The sequence below is a fragment of the Periophthalmus magnuspinnatus genome, chromosome 4, assembly GCF_009829125.3.
Source record: "Periophthalmus magnuspinnatus isolate fPerMag1 chromosome 4, fPerMag1.2.pri, whole genome shotgun sequence".
NCBI lineage: Eukaryota > Metazoa > Chordata > Actinopteri > Gobiiformes > Gobiidae > Periophthalmus > Periophthalmus magnuspinnatus.
In genome coordinates, this window is record NC_047129.1 from 27,873,896 (window position 1) to 27,890,832 (window position 16,937).

Sequence of the window (16,937 nt, forward strand, 5' to 3'; positions counted from 1 at the left end):
ATAGTGGACCTTTAAGTTTAAAATTGTGCATATAAATGAATATGCCACAGAGCAGTTGTGAATTATATATGGCATATAGTTTATTTAAATAATATCCAGTTTGTTAAATGCTGTCTCAAATGTCCATTTCAGTTCCACCTAACTTCAATAACAGAGACACGACCTCTCTTCCTGGTGTTCATGGTGATGTTCGGGACGTGATCCTTAATAATCCTATATCCTTATACTGTGAAACCAACGCTGTGCCCCCTCCCACTCTGACCTGGTACAAAGATGGTCGACTGCTGCACTCCAATAGCAAAGTGTTGATTCTACCAGGTGAGAAAGGCAAAATAATTACTAAAAAATATATGAAAACAACCACTACTACTACTATGTACTCAACAGGAACAGAGTTTTTGCTAATACCACGCACTAGCTAAAACTCTCAATATTATTCGGATCTTGCTCAAAACTATAAAAGTACTGGTAAACAGTAATAAGTGAAGAAGAAAATTAAACTGTCCAGTCACTCCCAAAACTCCATCTTACTCACTCTATGTTTTTTCCTCTCTGCTGTTGTAAATTGATCTACTAAGAGTCCATCAACTGATTAAGCGCTAATACTGATGCAGTCCTAACTATAATTGCCTGATGCCCTCCCAGGTGGTCGAGTGCTGCAGATCCCCAGAGCCCAGCTGGAGGACTCGGGCAGATACAGTTGTGTGGCTGTGAATGAAGCAGGAGAAGACTCTATTCAGTACGACATCAGAGTTTTATGTGAGTATCCCCTGTGCTGATTTTAAATTTACTATAAATACATCAGCATTATAACATTTGGATTACATAAGAATTTATATTGAACTATTACCACTTTTACTTTGTTGGATGTGGGTAAGACTTGAATACATTTACTTAAATACATTTACTGGAGTATTTTTTTCAACACAAGATTCCAGATACCATACTTTTACTCCAACTTGAGCATATTTTCCAGTGTAAAATTACTATTTCTTGAATAAAGTTGTGGTTTCTCTTCCCACTGTGAGTAAGTCTACAAGTGACAAAAGCTTCAGGTTGACTAAATGAAATTATTTACACGTTTATGTTTAGTTTCGTAATTTATTGTTTAGTTTAGTAATTTTTTGGACCACTGCTTTGTACTTTTATTTGAGTAATATAATTTTGAAATAACCATACTCTTACTATTGGCTCTTGACTAAGGGCTAAACAGCTACAGCTACAATTATCATTTGGAAACTAAAGTATGTCATCTTTTTCTGTTAGTACCTCCAACCATTCGCGGTTCAGACACAGACATGCCTGATGAAGTCACAGTGTTGGCCAATAAAACGACGCAACTCAAATGCCAAGCGGATGGAAACCCCGCCCCCAATATCACATGGTATAAGGATGGCCAACCAATCAGAGCTGAGGCCACACGTCGCATACTGTCAAACGGGCGCATTCTTCAGGTTTGCCTATAGATATACATTTACTATTTGATCTGTAATTTGTATATTTTATGAATAAATACTTTGTTGTTGTTTTTAGGTGTTGACTGCCCAAGTTTCTGATACAGGACGTTATGTGTGTGTGGCTGAAAATGTCGCCGGCAGTGCAGAAAAATCATTTAACCTCAATGTTCACGGTATGTTACATTAAAGTGTGTTGTGAAATATTTGTGTTTTTATGTGAGCTCGGAGTTATTGTTAAAGGTGCACTAGTGTGCACCAAAGTTTTATATTTCCCATATTAAGTGCAAAGTTTGTAATGAATATTGTTTGTGCTTTTCTTTTAGTGCCCCCCTCTTTCATTGGGCTGAATCCGGAGAGTGTCACAGTTGTAGTGAACAACTTTGTGTCTATGTCGTGTGAAGCGACGGGAATCCCACCTCCTGCTCTGAGCTGGTTAAATGAAAAAGGCCCAGTCCAGGCCAATAGCAATGCATTAATTATGCCAGGTATTACATAATTTATTCATTTTACCCTCCAACTATATATGTACTCACAATATTTTATAGTTATACACTACCAGTCAAAAGTTTAGGACACCCCTCTCATTCAATGTTGTTTTTATTTCTTTATGTTTACTACTACTGTTTACTACTGCATTAATTATGCCAGGTATTACATCATTTATTCATTTTAACCTCCAACTATATATGTACTCACAATATTTTATAGTTATACACTACCAGTCAAAAGTTTAGGACACCCCTCTCTGCCTTTAGTGCAAAGCAGTGAAAGGGTGACTATAAGAAACAACTAAAATCTTAAACAAGTTTTGAGTTATTTTGAGTTTGTATTTTGTTTACTACATTCCACATGTGTCGATTCATAGTTTTGATGCCTTCAGTGAGAATCTACAGTGTAAATAATCATAGAAATAAAGAAGAAATGTACATAAAGTGTGTCCAGACTTTTGACTGGTAATGTACACTGACCTGTTAGTTTAATGTCTATGTATTACATGTTCCTTTGGTCGACAGGTGGCCGTACTCTACAGATTCTCAAAGCAAAAGTTTCAGATGGAGGAAAATATAAATGTGTTGCCATAAACGCAGCAGGAGAAGCTCAAAAAGTCATTCACCTCACAGTTTATGGTCAGTTACTGCTTGATTTAATGTTTTTATCATTTATTCAGAGATGTATATATTCGTATCCATCTCTATAAAATGTCCCTTTTTGCAGTCCCTCCCAGTATCCGGGACAGCAGTGGGGGGTCTCCTGTTGTGGTGAATGTGCTGATGGGTAAAGCTGTGACTCTAGAGTGTGAGTCTAATGCCGTCCCTCCTCCCACGGTCACATGGTACAAGAACGGAAGAGTCGTCACAGAAACGGCCAACGTGCAGATCCTCGCCGAAGGACAGAGGCTGCAGATCAAAGGCTCCGAGGTGAAGGGTTTGATGATAGTTTAAGAATAATACTAAAACGTTCCTTCATTCAGATAAAGTATGCTTTGTTTCCTCACTTAGGTCTCTGATACTGGACAATATGTTTGCAAGGCCACCAATGTAGCAGGACAAGTGGACAAGAACTTTCACCTAAATATTTATGGTACAGAATTATTGACTCATTGATTTTTAGTAGTGGTGGTGGAATGTAACCAAGTAAAAGTAGTGAAGTACTATACTAAAGTACACATTTTAGGCATTTGTGCTTTACTTAAGCAGATTTTAAAGTGAATACCTTTTTCTTTTACTTCACTACATCTGAGAGCAGATATCTGTACTTTCTACTCCACTACATTTTTTTAACTGGACTGAAAAGTAAAAGTATTTTTCATTATTGTTTGACAGCTGCTGAAAAGCCTGAGGGGGTATAGTTTTAGCATGTTCGTAATTTGGGCGAACAAAAATATACAAATAAAAACAGCTAGAAAAAAAATACTGATTCAATTGTTTCTGTTAAACAAAATTCAGCACAAATCTGTACAAAAATCACTACATTTGAAGCCTTGTAAGACCTCAAAATATGTGCGAAATAGTTTTACTTTTTACTTTTTAAGTGCATTTTTAAATAGGTACTGTAATGTAATTAACTAGATTTTTTTCATGTGATACTTTTACTTGAGTTTTTTTTTTTTTGCTCTAGTATCTGTACTTTTATTTAAGTAACTGAGTACTTCTTTCTCCACTGAGGACTGACAATAATGTGTATTTTTTCTATCACTCAGTTCCTCCAAGTATCGATGGTCCATCAGAGGAGACATTTGTAGAAACCATCAGTAACCCTGTCACCTTTGCCTGTGACGCCACAGGGATCCCTCCTCCCAGCCTCACCTGGCTCAAGAATGGTCTCCCTATTGGTGAATATCCTTACCTTTGGGAATAACCATATTTAATCAGTGAATGGCATTATACTGTGTACCTTATAAATCTATGATACTTATGCATGCTGGTTTAGAGAACTCTGAGTCTTTGGAGATGCACATCTTCTCTGGAGGCAGCAAGCTTCAAATCGCTCGATCACAAGTTTCTGACAGTGGCACTTACACCTGTGTGGCCTCAAATGTGGAAGGAAAGGCTCGCAAAAGCTACCACCTCACCATACAAGGTACAGCACTTTAATCATACAAACCTTATCACATTTAGATTCTGGAATGGTCTAACGTCCAGAAGTTAGACCAGAATGGAGGCGACTGGGGTTAAAATGAAGTAAACCATAATGTACTTTCAATTATCAAATGACGTCTGATCTAAATACAATTTTTTAAGTCTTTACAACACCATTTGTATAAGTATTTATTTAATCTGGATTTTACCCTCACCCAAAATGCATAAAGGTGTGCATAATAATAATACTAATAATACTACTACTACTACTACTACTACTACTACTACTACTACTACTACTACTAATAATAATAATAATAATAATAATCACCTGTTAAATAAAAAATACAGTAAAAATAACTGTTAAACTGGCTTGTATATGAAAACCCTGTAACTGGCTGTTTTTTATTCGCCAAATCCAACTTGTTACATGTTGTGATATTCTTAAGACAATCCCAATTTCTCCCTTGACCTCCATTTCAGAATTTCAAATGTTTTTGTTTCCAAACTTTTAAATGGTTTATATTCATACAGTATGTTAACAGAGCTGTTTTATTAGTTCCTCCGAGTATCTCAGGGTCAGAGATGCCGACTGAGATGGGTGTTTTGTTCAACGAAAGCATCCAGCTGGAGTGTGACGCTCAAGGAAACCCAACTCCGACGATCCAGTGGTTGAAGGACGGTGAAGTCATTGACAGCTCTTCAAACTATTCACTAAGGTAAAATAAATGGGAAACAGCAGTTATTACCAGGAATGTAATGTCAATCCATCCAAAATGCATTATGTTCTTTATTAGCATCAGTCCAGACGGCAAGATACTGACTTTGGACGCAGCCGACACCGCAGACAGTGGAAAATACACCTGTGTGGCCACCAACTCTGCTGGAGAGGAGGACAGAATATTTAACCTCAATGTGTATGGTATGTGGTACTTTCTGGTAATGAGATCTGAGTATTTTTCAAGTTTATAAGAAGATTAGACAACTACTTTCAGTAAAACATAGTTAACATAATTTAATTTATTTAATATTTTATTAAGAAAGCTTGCCTATTTGTTTTTTCTATTTTTTTTTATAATGTTAAAGTTCATAATTTTATATCGTATTTAGACACAGGCAGCAGATATGACATTATTATGACATTGTTACCTAGCAACCATAATGTTAACATGGGCCAAAACTTAACTAAATTGCACAATAGTTATAATGATGACAACACCTTTATTTTATTAAATGAAGGTTTAATCTGACTGTTTAAACTGAAATGCTTGTATTTTTGTACTTTTCTTCTTTCCATCTGCCATCTTCAACCATCTGCCATTTATCTGAAAAAAATGATAAATATTTACCACAGGTACAATACTGCTAAACCAAGTAATAATTAGAAAAACATCATGTATTGACTAATCTGTATTTATGTATTGTCCAGTGCCTCCCACCATTGATGCCAGCAGAGAGGGAGCAGAGGAGGTGGTCACAGTTTTGGACAGTTCTGTAAACCTTGAATGCGTTGCCGCTGGATCTCCTCCTCCTCAGCTGAACTGGCTCAGAAACGGCCTTCCTTTGCCAGTCTCCTCCCACATCAGGCTGCTCTCCGCTGGACAGGTGCTCAGGTACGTTAGTGGACTGGGCTCAAACAGAGGCAAAGAAACAAGAAACTGTTCAAAACAACTTACTGAATAGAGCTGAATGATTTGGTTAAAATATATAACTGATTTTTCAGACAAGCATTGCAGTTAGATATGCAGTTAATGAGGTTCACATTTTAAACACATCCAGGAGAATTGAGAAAAGACTGAAATGTGAACTGACAAAGAATCACATTTCAGAACATGTTTGTACAGATCTAAACTACAGAGTCATCAGAATTCAGGATAATTACCATCCTATCGTCAATCAATCATACAAGATAATAGTATAATGCTAGGATTGTCACGATAAATACTATATCAACTTATCGTTCAATAGATGTTAGATGGAACAATCATTTTTGGGGATCAGTATGTAAGGTGTGTAAATTTTCTTTGCAGTACTGTGACATTTTTGGTTATTTTTTAATTATATGATAAGATTTACGTCATTAAACTAAATTAATAACTATGGCAAACTAAGTACTAAAGTGTTTCATTTTGCTGTTTATTTGTTGCAACTGATGTTTTTTATTAACAATATTGTGGCTTTAGAATAGAACAGTGCAGAATAGATCTGCTCTTGGGTTGTGGCATCAGTGGCATAAATTTGTTTCAATACTGTGTTATCGTTTATCGTCTCAATTTACTTCAGTAATATATCACACTTCAAATTTTGTTATTGTGACAGGCCAATATAATGCAGCAATTAGTCTGATGATTCTTTATTTTCCACTTTCAGAATAACACGCACTCAAGTGTCAGATGGTGGCACCTACACGTGTGTTGCATCAAACAGAGCAGGAGTGGACAACAAACATTACAACCTTCGAGTGCATGGTAAGTACAAAAAATGAGCAATATTTGAGGGTGTGATCTTTTATTTAATCTTTTATTTTATATTTTGAAGTAAATTGTGTGTTTTTGTTGTATTATTAGCAGTATATTATAGTCATTTTAAAATTAAACTACTACTCTATTATTTTAAATAAAGCAGTTTAACTTAGATATTGTAGAGTTCTGGTGTAAGAAATCATGCCAAATTACTTCTCCTTGTTTCTCTGAACACAAAACCTACTGTAGGCCGTAACCCATGCCAAAACAAGAGCAAAACAACAGCTATCTCAACTCACTAGAACCTCCAAAAACCAACCAGTAACTCGAATAGAACCTTCACATCAACTTACAAGAACAACAAAACATGTCAACTCTGAACTAAACACAGAATATCAGATCTTTACAATATATTGCATAAGTTGTTGAGTCACTTGTAAGAACACAACCTTCTAAAGCATGAACAAAAGATAAAATTCTTCAGCTAAGGTAGTGCTGACCGAGACTAGCTCAAGATCTGAAGATTGGTCCCCAGGCTTTGCACTGTAGCTCCTCCTGACAGGTTGCCCCAGTGCGATTAAAAGATGGGTCAAATGCAGGAGGATCCATTTTCTGTGTAGACAATAAAATGTACCTTAACCTTAAGTAGGATCGGGAAAGGACAAATTGTACGTTAACATCAGTTTAGCGGGACCACACTTCGTTAAAATTTAAACAGCTTAAAACTGGATCATAAAAACATAGAACCTTCTCTCTCTGTATCTGTATTTTTTTATCTTTTTTCTTCTTCAGTCCCCCCAGGTCTGGATGGTGCAGGGACCACGGAGGACCTCACTGTTGTCAGGGGAAACACGGCCGCTCTCGTCTGTGTGGCTGATGGGATTCCTGCTCCTGTCATGACCTGGTTTAAAGACGGACAGGTGCTCCGGTCTGACAGACAGGTGCACCGGGCAGAGGGACAGGTGCTTCTCCTGAACCTAAACACCACTGTACAGATCTCCAAAGCCACAGTCAATAACACAGGACGATACACATGTGTGGCTAACAACACTGCAGGACAAGTTAGCCGCCACTTCAACCTTAAAGTACTTGGTAAGTTTGAAGTGCCTGTGACAAGTTGGACTACTCATTTTGCTAAAACAGAGCAAAGGTAATTAAAAAGTGAAGTAAAAATTAGAAACATGACAACCTGTCCACTTAAGATGTTATTGCAAATGAATGTATGTCTTGCTCAGTAATGGCATGGTATACGTTTTAGCATTTATTCATGGGTGTCAGAGTGATGCCTGTTTAACTTTTCAAAACAAAATATACCTTTTGAACGGTGAAAAATGCACAAGATGGCGCCTATAAAAAGGAAGATGAAACCTATGAATTGTTATCATATTTAGTTACCATTGCTGGAGGACTTCTAAATCTCTTCACTAGGGGTGTCAAACAAAATTACTCCAATACTAATCAGTAACCAGCAAGTTACATTTGAACTTGAATAGTTTTACAGTGACCTTGGTCTATTTGAGAATTAGTTTAGGACCACGTGGTAATTTTGTGTTGACAATGTTGTCTATATTAAAATCAGTATTGAGGCTTTTTCTTATTATCAGAATTTTAAATGGAGTTTGAATTTATTTTAGTATTGTGATAACAGTAGCAGTGGGTTTTGATGCCATACTCCCAGATGGGGGGCAAGAGCCAGGTTTTTCTATTGATTACATTGTACTTTCCTGTGAAATATCAAAAATTCACAATTGTTGAACCTGATCATTTCTGTTATTGACTAGACTCAAGACCTCACTGTATTACAACAAAATCAGCATTTTTAAGATATTCAATTTAGCTTCCTCCCATCTATATTAAATATTATTGTGAGGTCATCTGAAACCCAGAAATTTTAGACAACTACTATAATAGCAATACTGAAGATTTTGTTCCTTTATTGATCCAACAGAACCTCCTCACATTGACGGCTCAGGTGTCCAGGATGAAGTGTCTGTGGTGGTCAATAATGTTTTGGAGCTTCACTGTAACGTCTCTGGGATCCCACCTCCGACCATAACCTGGCTCAAAGATGGCCGCCCGCTGCCACAAACAGACAGTCTGCGCCTCTTGAGTGGAGGAGAGGTACTTCGGGTGGCTACAGCTCAGGTTTGACACTGTTTTTGTAAAGCAGACCTATTACGCAAAATCAACTTTTCAGAGCTTTTAACCATGTTATTGCTGTTTTGCCTTCTCAGTTACCCTCTCAAACACTTGTTTTCTGAGTCATTAATGCATGTTTAAACACTTATTTTCAAGACACCATATTGCAGATCAATCCTCGTTTTAACTGCAGCGGGCATACATCCACTGCCCTGTGCTTACTTCATTCCCAGTTTTATTTTCTTAGTCGGTATTACGCGTAGGATTGAGCAGCGTTGCGTAGTCATTTTGGTATAAATTTTTTTAAATCTGCTACTCGTTAGCATAATGTGCAGCTATCCATCAGAAGTGCTGACAACATCACAACTCGTTGTGATGACATTTACAGTGACATCTCCTCCCACTGGGCACCACAGTTTTCTAACATGGAAGTCAGCGGACCTGTTTCTATTGAGATACGATTTTAAATGTGAAAATTATGACATAATGGTCCATGGTGGTCATAGATTATAACTATACAGCAGACACAAGTACAATATGTCTCATCTAAAAGAGGCTACCAAATACTTACACTGGTTATATTGATGTGAGATTTTCATGTGGCATTTTCACATACTTTTTGTCTTAGCTGGAGGACACAGGCCGATACAGCTGCCTGGCCAACAGTCCAGCCGGGGATGATAGCAAGGACTTTCTGGTTCGGGTGCATGGTAAGTTACACTGTTTTGGAGTAAACGTAAAAGATTTAAAGCTGTGGTACCAGAGGTTTTAGTTTATTTATTTTGTGTGAAACATGTCAGAACAACATGTATACATAAAAGCAAAGTGAAAAAGGAGCAGTTCTTTAAATCTATGTAACTAGTTTCTAACTTATAAACGTTTTGGCACATTGCTAGTATTGACATTTTGTTTACATAGCTTTAGAACAGCTTTTTCAGGCAGGGGACACAAGGTTCACTATCAACACACAGCTAATCAGCTCTCATCCCAAAGTGTTATCTAGCAATGAACATGACTCTAACAAGTTTGGGTTGAATTTTATTTTAGATGCAGACAGAACACAGCACATATTCTTTTACAATACATTTTTAGGGAGGACTAAATGTACTAGTTTACAAGAGAAAAGTTGGTAATACATTTTTTTTTTTTTGTTTCAGCTTATTTTACTTTACTTTAATGTTAACTTTTTTCCTCATAGTCCCACCTAACATTATCGGGGAGAGTACACCACAGGACATTTCAGTGCTACTGAACAGACAAATTACTCTGGAGTGCAAGTCTGATGCTGTCCCTCCTCCAACTCTAAGCTGGCTGAAAAATGGAGAACCACTGCAGGTCAGAACTCAGGCTAACACAGCTAGCATGCTAATAGTTAAGTTGGCTAATGTTTTCCATATATTTTATAGGCTTCTCCCCGTGTCCGTGTTCTGTCCAGTGGCCGTTACCTCCAGATAAACATGGCTGAGTTGAGCGATAGAGCTCACTACACTTGTGTGGCTAGCAATGTTGCTGGCAAGACGACGAGGAATTTCAACCTAACTGTTAATGGTATTTACTATGATGCTGTATTACGTTTGTATTTATGATAATACCATAATGCCAAATTGACGCCCTTATAGCGTAACTGCCTCTTTAGTCTTTTGCTATGGCCAGGTATGATTCATAGCAAAAGAAAAATTCAATTCTGTCAACTGGACAAAACGTTTTTTTAGAGTGAAGACTGAAGAAGCAGCTTGGATGAGCAGTGAAATGCCTTAACTTTAAAATAAACTTTTTGTCCAGCTGACATAATTACATTTTTCTTTTGCTAGAACTACCTATGTCATATTTTCGCCAAATTGAATTTTCTGTCTCATTCTATTGTCACTGGTTCTGTTCTCAGCCAATCACAACAATTTTTTTTTACAGAAACACTAACCACCTGTAATATTTTCTTGACTTAGCAGTTCCTTTTGCTATTTTGTTAATCCCTAGGTCTGCATGATTAGCCGCAATCAAAATTTTAATTTGACTAGACATAAATTGCAAAGGCACAGTTTTTTTTAGTACCATAATTTCCTCCACAAACAACAAAATGTCCTGTCTTATTCTGCATAGAAGCTGCTAACCCTGTTTAGATCTGTACAAACATATTCTGAAATGTGATTCTTGTATTAATTTGTCAAATCACATTTCAGTCTATTTTTTAGTTCTTTTGGACACATTTAAAGTGTGAGCTTTGAACAGAATCCTATTATTAAGACATAAATGTAATCACAAATGCAGTGCTTGCTTGCAAAATCACAGCTGAATAATTTTCCCAAATCATTCAGCCCTATCCATAACCTTGAAAAACGACTTATGCTATTTAATCATGGTAGGAGGCTAACAAATATATTATCCACTATGTGATTGATGAGGAACATGTTTTTGATTATCTCTTAGTGGCCCCTACAATTAAAGAGAGTCCAACAGCAGTTTCAGTGCATATAAAGCAGCCTGCAGTCCTTGAGTGTATTGTAGAAGGAGTGCCCCCACCTCGAGTAACCTGGAGAAAAAATGGGGCAATATTATCAGGGAACAGCCCCAGGTGAGGTTAAATTATTGGTTTGGATTATGGATTTCATTTCCAGTCTTATTAACATATCAAAATGTTTGCAGGTACATGTTTAAAGAGGATGGTTCGCTGCGTATTCACTCTGCTCAGGTCTCAGACACAGGACGCTATTTGTGCATGGCAACAAATCCAGCTGGGTCCCAACGCAAGAGAGTCGACCTGCAAGTATATGGTAAAGACTTCAACTAGAACTGCAAATTTACACACTACAATAGAGCGTGGCTAAATATGTTAAGAACACTATATTTCGAGGAAAACATTTTTGGCAATGAATGGCAATGAGACCACTTTTTTCTAGTGTCTTTGTCAATAAATCAAACTGTAGATGATGATTTTTCCTAAAGCTAATTTAATCAAACATTAGCAGCCTTTACCTGACATGGGTTTACTATACATGAGTATTGAATGCATAGTTTGCGCCTTAAATATGCAATATTAATTTTATTAATTTTATTAATAATAACCGTGATGTCATTTCCCAGAGTTCTATATATGTGTTGAGAATCTTTCTTATCTTGTAGTGCCTCCTTCTATTTCTGAGGGCCGTACCAATGTGACAGTAACAGTGAACGTCCAGACCACTTTGTCCTGTGAGGCCACAGGGATCCCCAAACCCACTGTCAGCTGGAGGAAAAATGGACGCCTCATTAACACAGACCAGAACCAGAATATGTACAGGTTGAACCAGGTTTTTTCACTCCCTCTTTCCTTTTTAGATGTTTGCTTTTGAGAAGTTTATTAAATAAATCAGGTGCACAAGGACACCACTGTCTCACACCTGTCACCTGTTGCAGGTTGTTGTCTTCTGGATCTCTGGTTGTCATAGCGCCCACTGTGGAGGACACAGCAGTGTATGAGTGTGTGGTCTCGAATGAGGCAGGAGAGGACTCTAGATATGTTAACCTCACAGTCCATGGTGAGTGCTTAAACACAGACAAGTACAGATATGTAAATCAGGTTGTGTATGAGTAAATTTATTGATTCTTCTTCAGTGCCTCCATCCATTGCTGATGAGCCCACAGAACTTGTTGTAACAAGATTGTCCCCAGTGGTCATAGCTTGTACTGCATCTGGGGTCCCTGAGCCAACAATCCACTGGAGCAAAGATGGCAAAAAGCTGTCCCAAGATGGACGAGGGTACAGCATCCTGCCCACAGGTCAGTCTAATTATGCATCTCTTATCCCGATGTCAGACTGCAGCTCCAGTGCAGTGACTGCAGGAATTCCAAATAATAAAAGTAATGAGAGGAGCTCAGGCTGCACGCCATGCAGTGGTCTGGCAGAAGTGCAGCGGCACGAGTGATTCTTTCCACTGGGAATCTATTTTTGCCGGACAGCCCTCTCCCTTAGTAGTTATTGTGTGAACACGTCTTGCATGTGCTGGTGGTGACCACAAGAACAAATGAGAACAAATTAAATATTAGTTTAATATGTTTACTTGATTATAAAGGGTTGATTTTACAGATGTTGAATCACCTGTGTGCATATGTTGTGTGTTCAGGTCCAATTGAGATTGACTCAGCTGAGCTCAGTCATGCTGGACGTTACAAGTGCACAGCCCAAAACGCTGCAGGCTCCACTGTCCGATATGTGCGGCTCACAGTTCAGGGTGAGAAAAATAATGACAATATTACTATAAAACTGATACTACTGATACTACTGAGGTCTCTGTGAAATGTGTCCCATGTTTGATTGTGTTGATTTCTTCAGAGCTCCCTGTGATCCAGAGCCACCCTGTTGATATGGATGTGATTTTAAACAACCCTGTGACACTGCCGTGCAAAGCAACAGGCTCACCCACACCAACTATCACCTGGCAGAAAGAGGGCATCAATATTCCCACAACAGGTCAGTTTTCATTTGGTTTAATTTACATTACTTTTAGTGTTATTATCCATGTATCTAATGTTTGTTTTTCCAACATGATAGGTGGTGTTTACACAGTGTTGCCCAATGGGAGTCTTCAGATCTCAAGGTCTTCTGTGCTGGACTCTGGCACTTACATTTGTGTGGCTCAGAACACTGCAGGCACAGCTCTGGGCAAGACCAAACTCAGAGTACAAGGTAAACTTTCAAACAATGGTAAATGTGAGCCTAAGTTCCTAAGACATTTCAAAATAACTAAAATATTACGATATTGCATTATTGTTTCTCAATAATATCATGGGATGTCACCATATACCAAGCTTCTTTGCTTAAAAATATTGCTTTACTAGAGAGACTATGAGCCTTTGCTCCATTTTAGTGCAGGAAAAATAACTGTTACTACCGGTAATTGAGCACTTATCTTGTTTCTTTGAAATATGATTTATATTCTGTTGATTCGCACCAAGTCTTGTCAAAGCATTTTAATTAGCATTTCTAATATCGTAATAATATTCATATATTATATATCATAGGGCTATCAAAAGAATCAGATACTACTCAAAACTAAAACTAGTATAGGGACTAGATGCTTATTTAAGCAAGTATTGATTCTGAAAAAGAAAATCACATAACTGGATCAAATTTGACCTTTTCTGAACAGCTTCATCTTGAGTTTTATCGAAGCTAGATCAAATGTATAATAAACACAGACTATTATTTTGTGTTGAAAATTACAATAAAAGAGCTTTTAAAATAATCATTTGGGCTTAAAAAATAGGTTTGGAGTATTAAGTATATTCTTTAGTATTGAAATCGAGGTTGAAATGTTACTATCATGACACTATTGTACTGTCAGATTTGCATATTGTTACATTCCTTGTTTCACATATTAAAAGTTGTATGTTTTATCTTCCAGTGCCTCCTGTGATCAGCTCAGAGCCTCAGGACTACGTATCCCCCATGGACTCCTCTGTGACGCTGCAGTGTTCAGTAGAGGGCTCTCCTTCTCCCTCTGTGTCGTGGCGTAAGGACGGCCGGCTGCTCTCAGAGTCGATCAGACAGAGAGTGCTCAGCTCTGGGTCTCTGCAGATCGCCTTCATTCAGCCCAGTGACACAGGACACTACACCTGTACAGCGGCGAATGCAGCGGGGACGGCCAGCCTGGACATGACTCTAACTGTGCAGGGTAAGTCATGTTCAAAGTGCAGTAGCAGGTTTTCATGTTTTTCTAATTCATTCATGACTTTCTTTGGTGGGATAGTACCTGTGGTAAATATTTATCATAAGTGTACATCAGTTAAGTGGGCAGTTTGTTGAAAAAAAGTTAAGATGTTGAGTGAGTTCTAAAGCAGAATATCTCTACCCATGTCATCAGCACTGAAAATTCTACCCAAAATGACAATTTATGTGCATGGGACGCACACATTTTTGGTGCTTTCATTTCAACTTTCATCATATTACGCTATTTTCTGATCTATGTTATAAAGATGTTTCCCAATCAAAAACATACCTGGAGTTGTGTTTTGTTTCATTCACACAAACCCTGCATATTTAGACTGAGTTCTTCTCTCAAACAGAAAACACTTTGTTTCACCTTGTGATGTCATGTGGTAATACAGGAAGTGCTCCATTGTGTCTTTAAGCTCCATACACCTTCAACAGAATTATTTGGATCGTTTCAGTCCTGAAATTGCAAATCTCTATTGAACAAAAAGTAAAAGGTAGCTGTTAACTACCGCTGAAAAACTACCACTATATGACATCACAAGGTGGAACAGAGCATTTTGAGCTTTGGAGATGTAGATAAATTGATAATAAAGGATTACTGAAACATGTGTGAATGAAATAAAACACAACCAGATATGTTTTTTGATGAGGTAACAACATTTTAACATGGCTTAACGCTCACAAAGTCACAGAGTCAGTTTTGTGTAAAATAAGCCCTTTAATAAAATAAAGGTGATATAAAATCAAACTTGCTGTCTGTGTCCAACCAGGAAATATATTCGTAACTTCACAAAATGTAAAAATCTAGAATGAAACTGGGTATGATTTTTGGTCAAGTCTTCAGTATAATTATGTCAACTACATTTTAGTGAAATTACATTTAGTGAAATTTAATAAATTTTTTCAAATTCTTGTCATATTTGTTCATGAAAAAAGCACTATTCACTGTGATCTTTGTACCTGCAGTTCCTCCTTCCATCCGCGGTGGGGAACAGGAGATATCTGTGGTTGAGAACAATCAGGCCCAGCTGGTGTGTGTTGCTGAGGGGGTCCCACAGCCCTCTCTGTCCTGGGAGAGGGACGGAGAGCCTCTGAGTGACAGCTCTGGGGAGTACACCATCCTGCCCTCAGGCGAGCTCATCATTGACATCGCCCAGGTTAGAAAATTTTGACTTACAATTTCCAATCAATAAAAAAAAAATCTGACAACTGCATAAAGGTTTTAAAGCAACACTGTGCAACTTCTTCAATGTTCCATGGCAACTATGTAATTACATTGAAATAGAAAGTTAAAATCATAATTCAGAATATTCTCCAGAGATAGATATGTTTTATGCCAAACTGTGGAAGTAGTTAAACGAACAACATTTCCATGGAAACATGCAAGAGGAGGCCAAAAAAGGGTCAGGTTTGTGGAGATGCAAGTCTGCTCACAGTAATGTTTTTTTTATTTTTTTTATTTCTATTTTTATTTTTTATTTTGTTTCTCAGTGCAATACAAACAAACTAAATTAATAAAATGTGCTGTTATTTTGTCTATTTTTGGATGCAAAGTTACACAGAAGGGCTTTAAGACAATTCACCACTTTTGACAGACACGTTTATTTAAGGCAGTGACATTAGAACTAAAGAAGCCACTAGAATGAGTTGTGAAACATGTTTAGTCTTATAAAACTTTAAACTACAATTTTCTTTTGCTATGGGCCCTAACTGGCCGACTGAAAGATTACACAGACAAACATGTTGATGGTCAGTGACTTGTTCCTGTTTTTTCCTCCAGCCTGAAGATGCCGGCTCTTACACCTGTGTGGCCACTAACGCTGTGGGTCAGGACAGTCGCACTGTGACTGTGTCTGTCCACACACATCCTGCTTTCACTGAACTGCTCGGAGATGTATCCCTCAACAAAGGAGAGCGCCTCCTGCTGGCCTGCAGTGCCACTGGCATCCCTGCACCACGAATCACATGGGCCTTCAATAATAACATCATCCCAGGTGTTTCTCATAACATACTGTTGTAATTTGATAGATTAGATTATAGAAGTTGAGCAGAAGTTGCTCAGTACAATCCTAAATGGTAAATTAATAGAATCAATTTAGTCAAATTGCAAAGTTTTATGTTTTTATGGTTGTTTGCACATACACCACATCAATATTGGGACTATTGCATGTCATTACAAAAAAAAAAAAAAAAAAACATTCCTTTGAAAATAAAACAAAGTTGAATTTCAGGTGATATATATGTATATTTATTACACTCAATGGACCCAGGCTTATTGCGTTGCTGTCAACTAATGGGATCCTTATAAATAAACCAAGTGTTGTTAAAATGAACAAAGATAAATTGACCCTTAACATCTCTCTTTGTTTTAGTTCATTATGATCACATGAACGGCCACAGTGAACTGGTCATAGACAGGGTGACCAAAGACGACTCGGGCACTTACACTTGCATTGGAGAAAACAGCGTGGGCACCGTGAAGTCTGTGGGATTTGTTTATGTTAAAGGTAAATAAGGAAAATCTACAATAGTTTGACATGAAGTAAGGTTATAACAATACTCGATACTAGGAATGGGACGAGATCTTGTGCCACACTTGATTACACCTCAC

The 16,937-nt window shown here is 37.6% G+C and overlaps 1 protein-coding gene across 1 annotated transcript in view; it reads left to right on the forward strand.

The window, feature by feature from the left end:
* hmcn1 (hemicentin 1) overlaps positions 1-16,937 on the forward strand; it is a 120,080-nt gene that overhangs the window by 86,037 nt on the left and 17,106 nt on the right. The window contains exons 54-84 of the mRNA XM_033965339.2: positions 133-318; positions 646-759; positions 1,267-1,454; positions 1,534-1,630; positions 1,781-1,942; positions 2,471-2,584; positions 2,673-2,875; positions 2,957-3,038; positions 3,658-3,789; positions 3,888-4,037; positions 4,596-4,755; positions 4,834-4,958; positions 5,466-5,649; positions 6,407-6,504; positions 7,291-7,590; positions 8,447-8,643; positions 9,266-9,347; positions 9,836-9,972; positions 10,044-10,185; positions 11,062-11,206; positions 11,278-11,405; positions 11,755-11,911; positions 12,028-12,149; positions 12,226-12,390; positions 12,735-12,842; positions 12,944-13,081; positions 13,163-13,297; positions 14,016-14,285; positions 15,293-15,483; positions 16,107-16,320; positions 16,699-16,833. Coding sequence (XP_033821230.1) covers positions 133-318; positions 646-759; positions 1,267-1,454; positions 1,534-1,630; positions 1,781-1,942; positions 2,471-2,584; positions 2,673-2,875; positions 2,957-3,038; positions 3,658-3,789; positions 3,888-4,037; positions 4,596-4,755; positions 4,834-4,958; positions 5,466-5,649; positions 6,407-6,504; positions 7,291-7,590; positions 8,447-8,643; positions 9,266-9,347; positions 9,836-9,972; positions 10,044-10,185; positions 11,062-11,206; positions 11,278-11,405; positions 11,755-11,911; positions 12,028-12,149; positions 12,226-12,390; positions 12,735-12,842; positions 12,944-13,081; positions 13,163-13,297; positions 14,016-14,285; positions 15,293-15,483; positions 16,107-16,320; positions 16,699-16,833 — 4,761 coding nt within the window. The remainder of the gene's footprint in view (positions 1-132; positions 319-645; positions 760-1,266; positions 1,455-1,533; positions 1,631-1,780; positions 1,943-2,470; positions 2,585-2,672; positions 2,876-2,956; positions 3,039-3,657; positions 3,790-3,887; positions 4,038-4,595; positions 4,756-4,833; positions 4,959-5,465; positions 5,650-6,406; positions 6,505-7,290; positions 7,591-8,446; positions 8,644-9,265; positions 9,348-9,835; positions 9,973-10,043; positions 10,186-11,061; positions 11,207-11,277; positions 11,406-11,754; positions 11,912-12,027; positions 12,150-12,225; positions 12,391-12,734; positions 12,843-12,943; positions 13,082-13,162; positions 13,298-14,015; positions 14,286-15,292; positions 15,484-16,106; positions 16,321-16,698; positions 16,834-16,937) is intronic.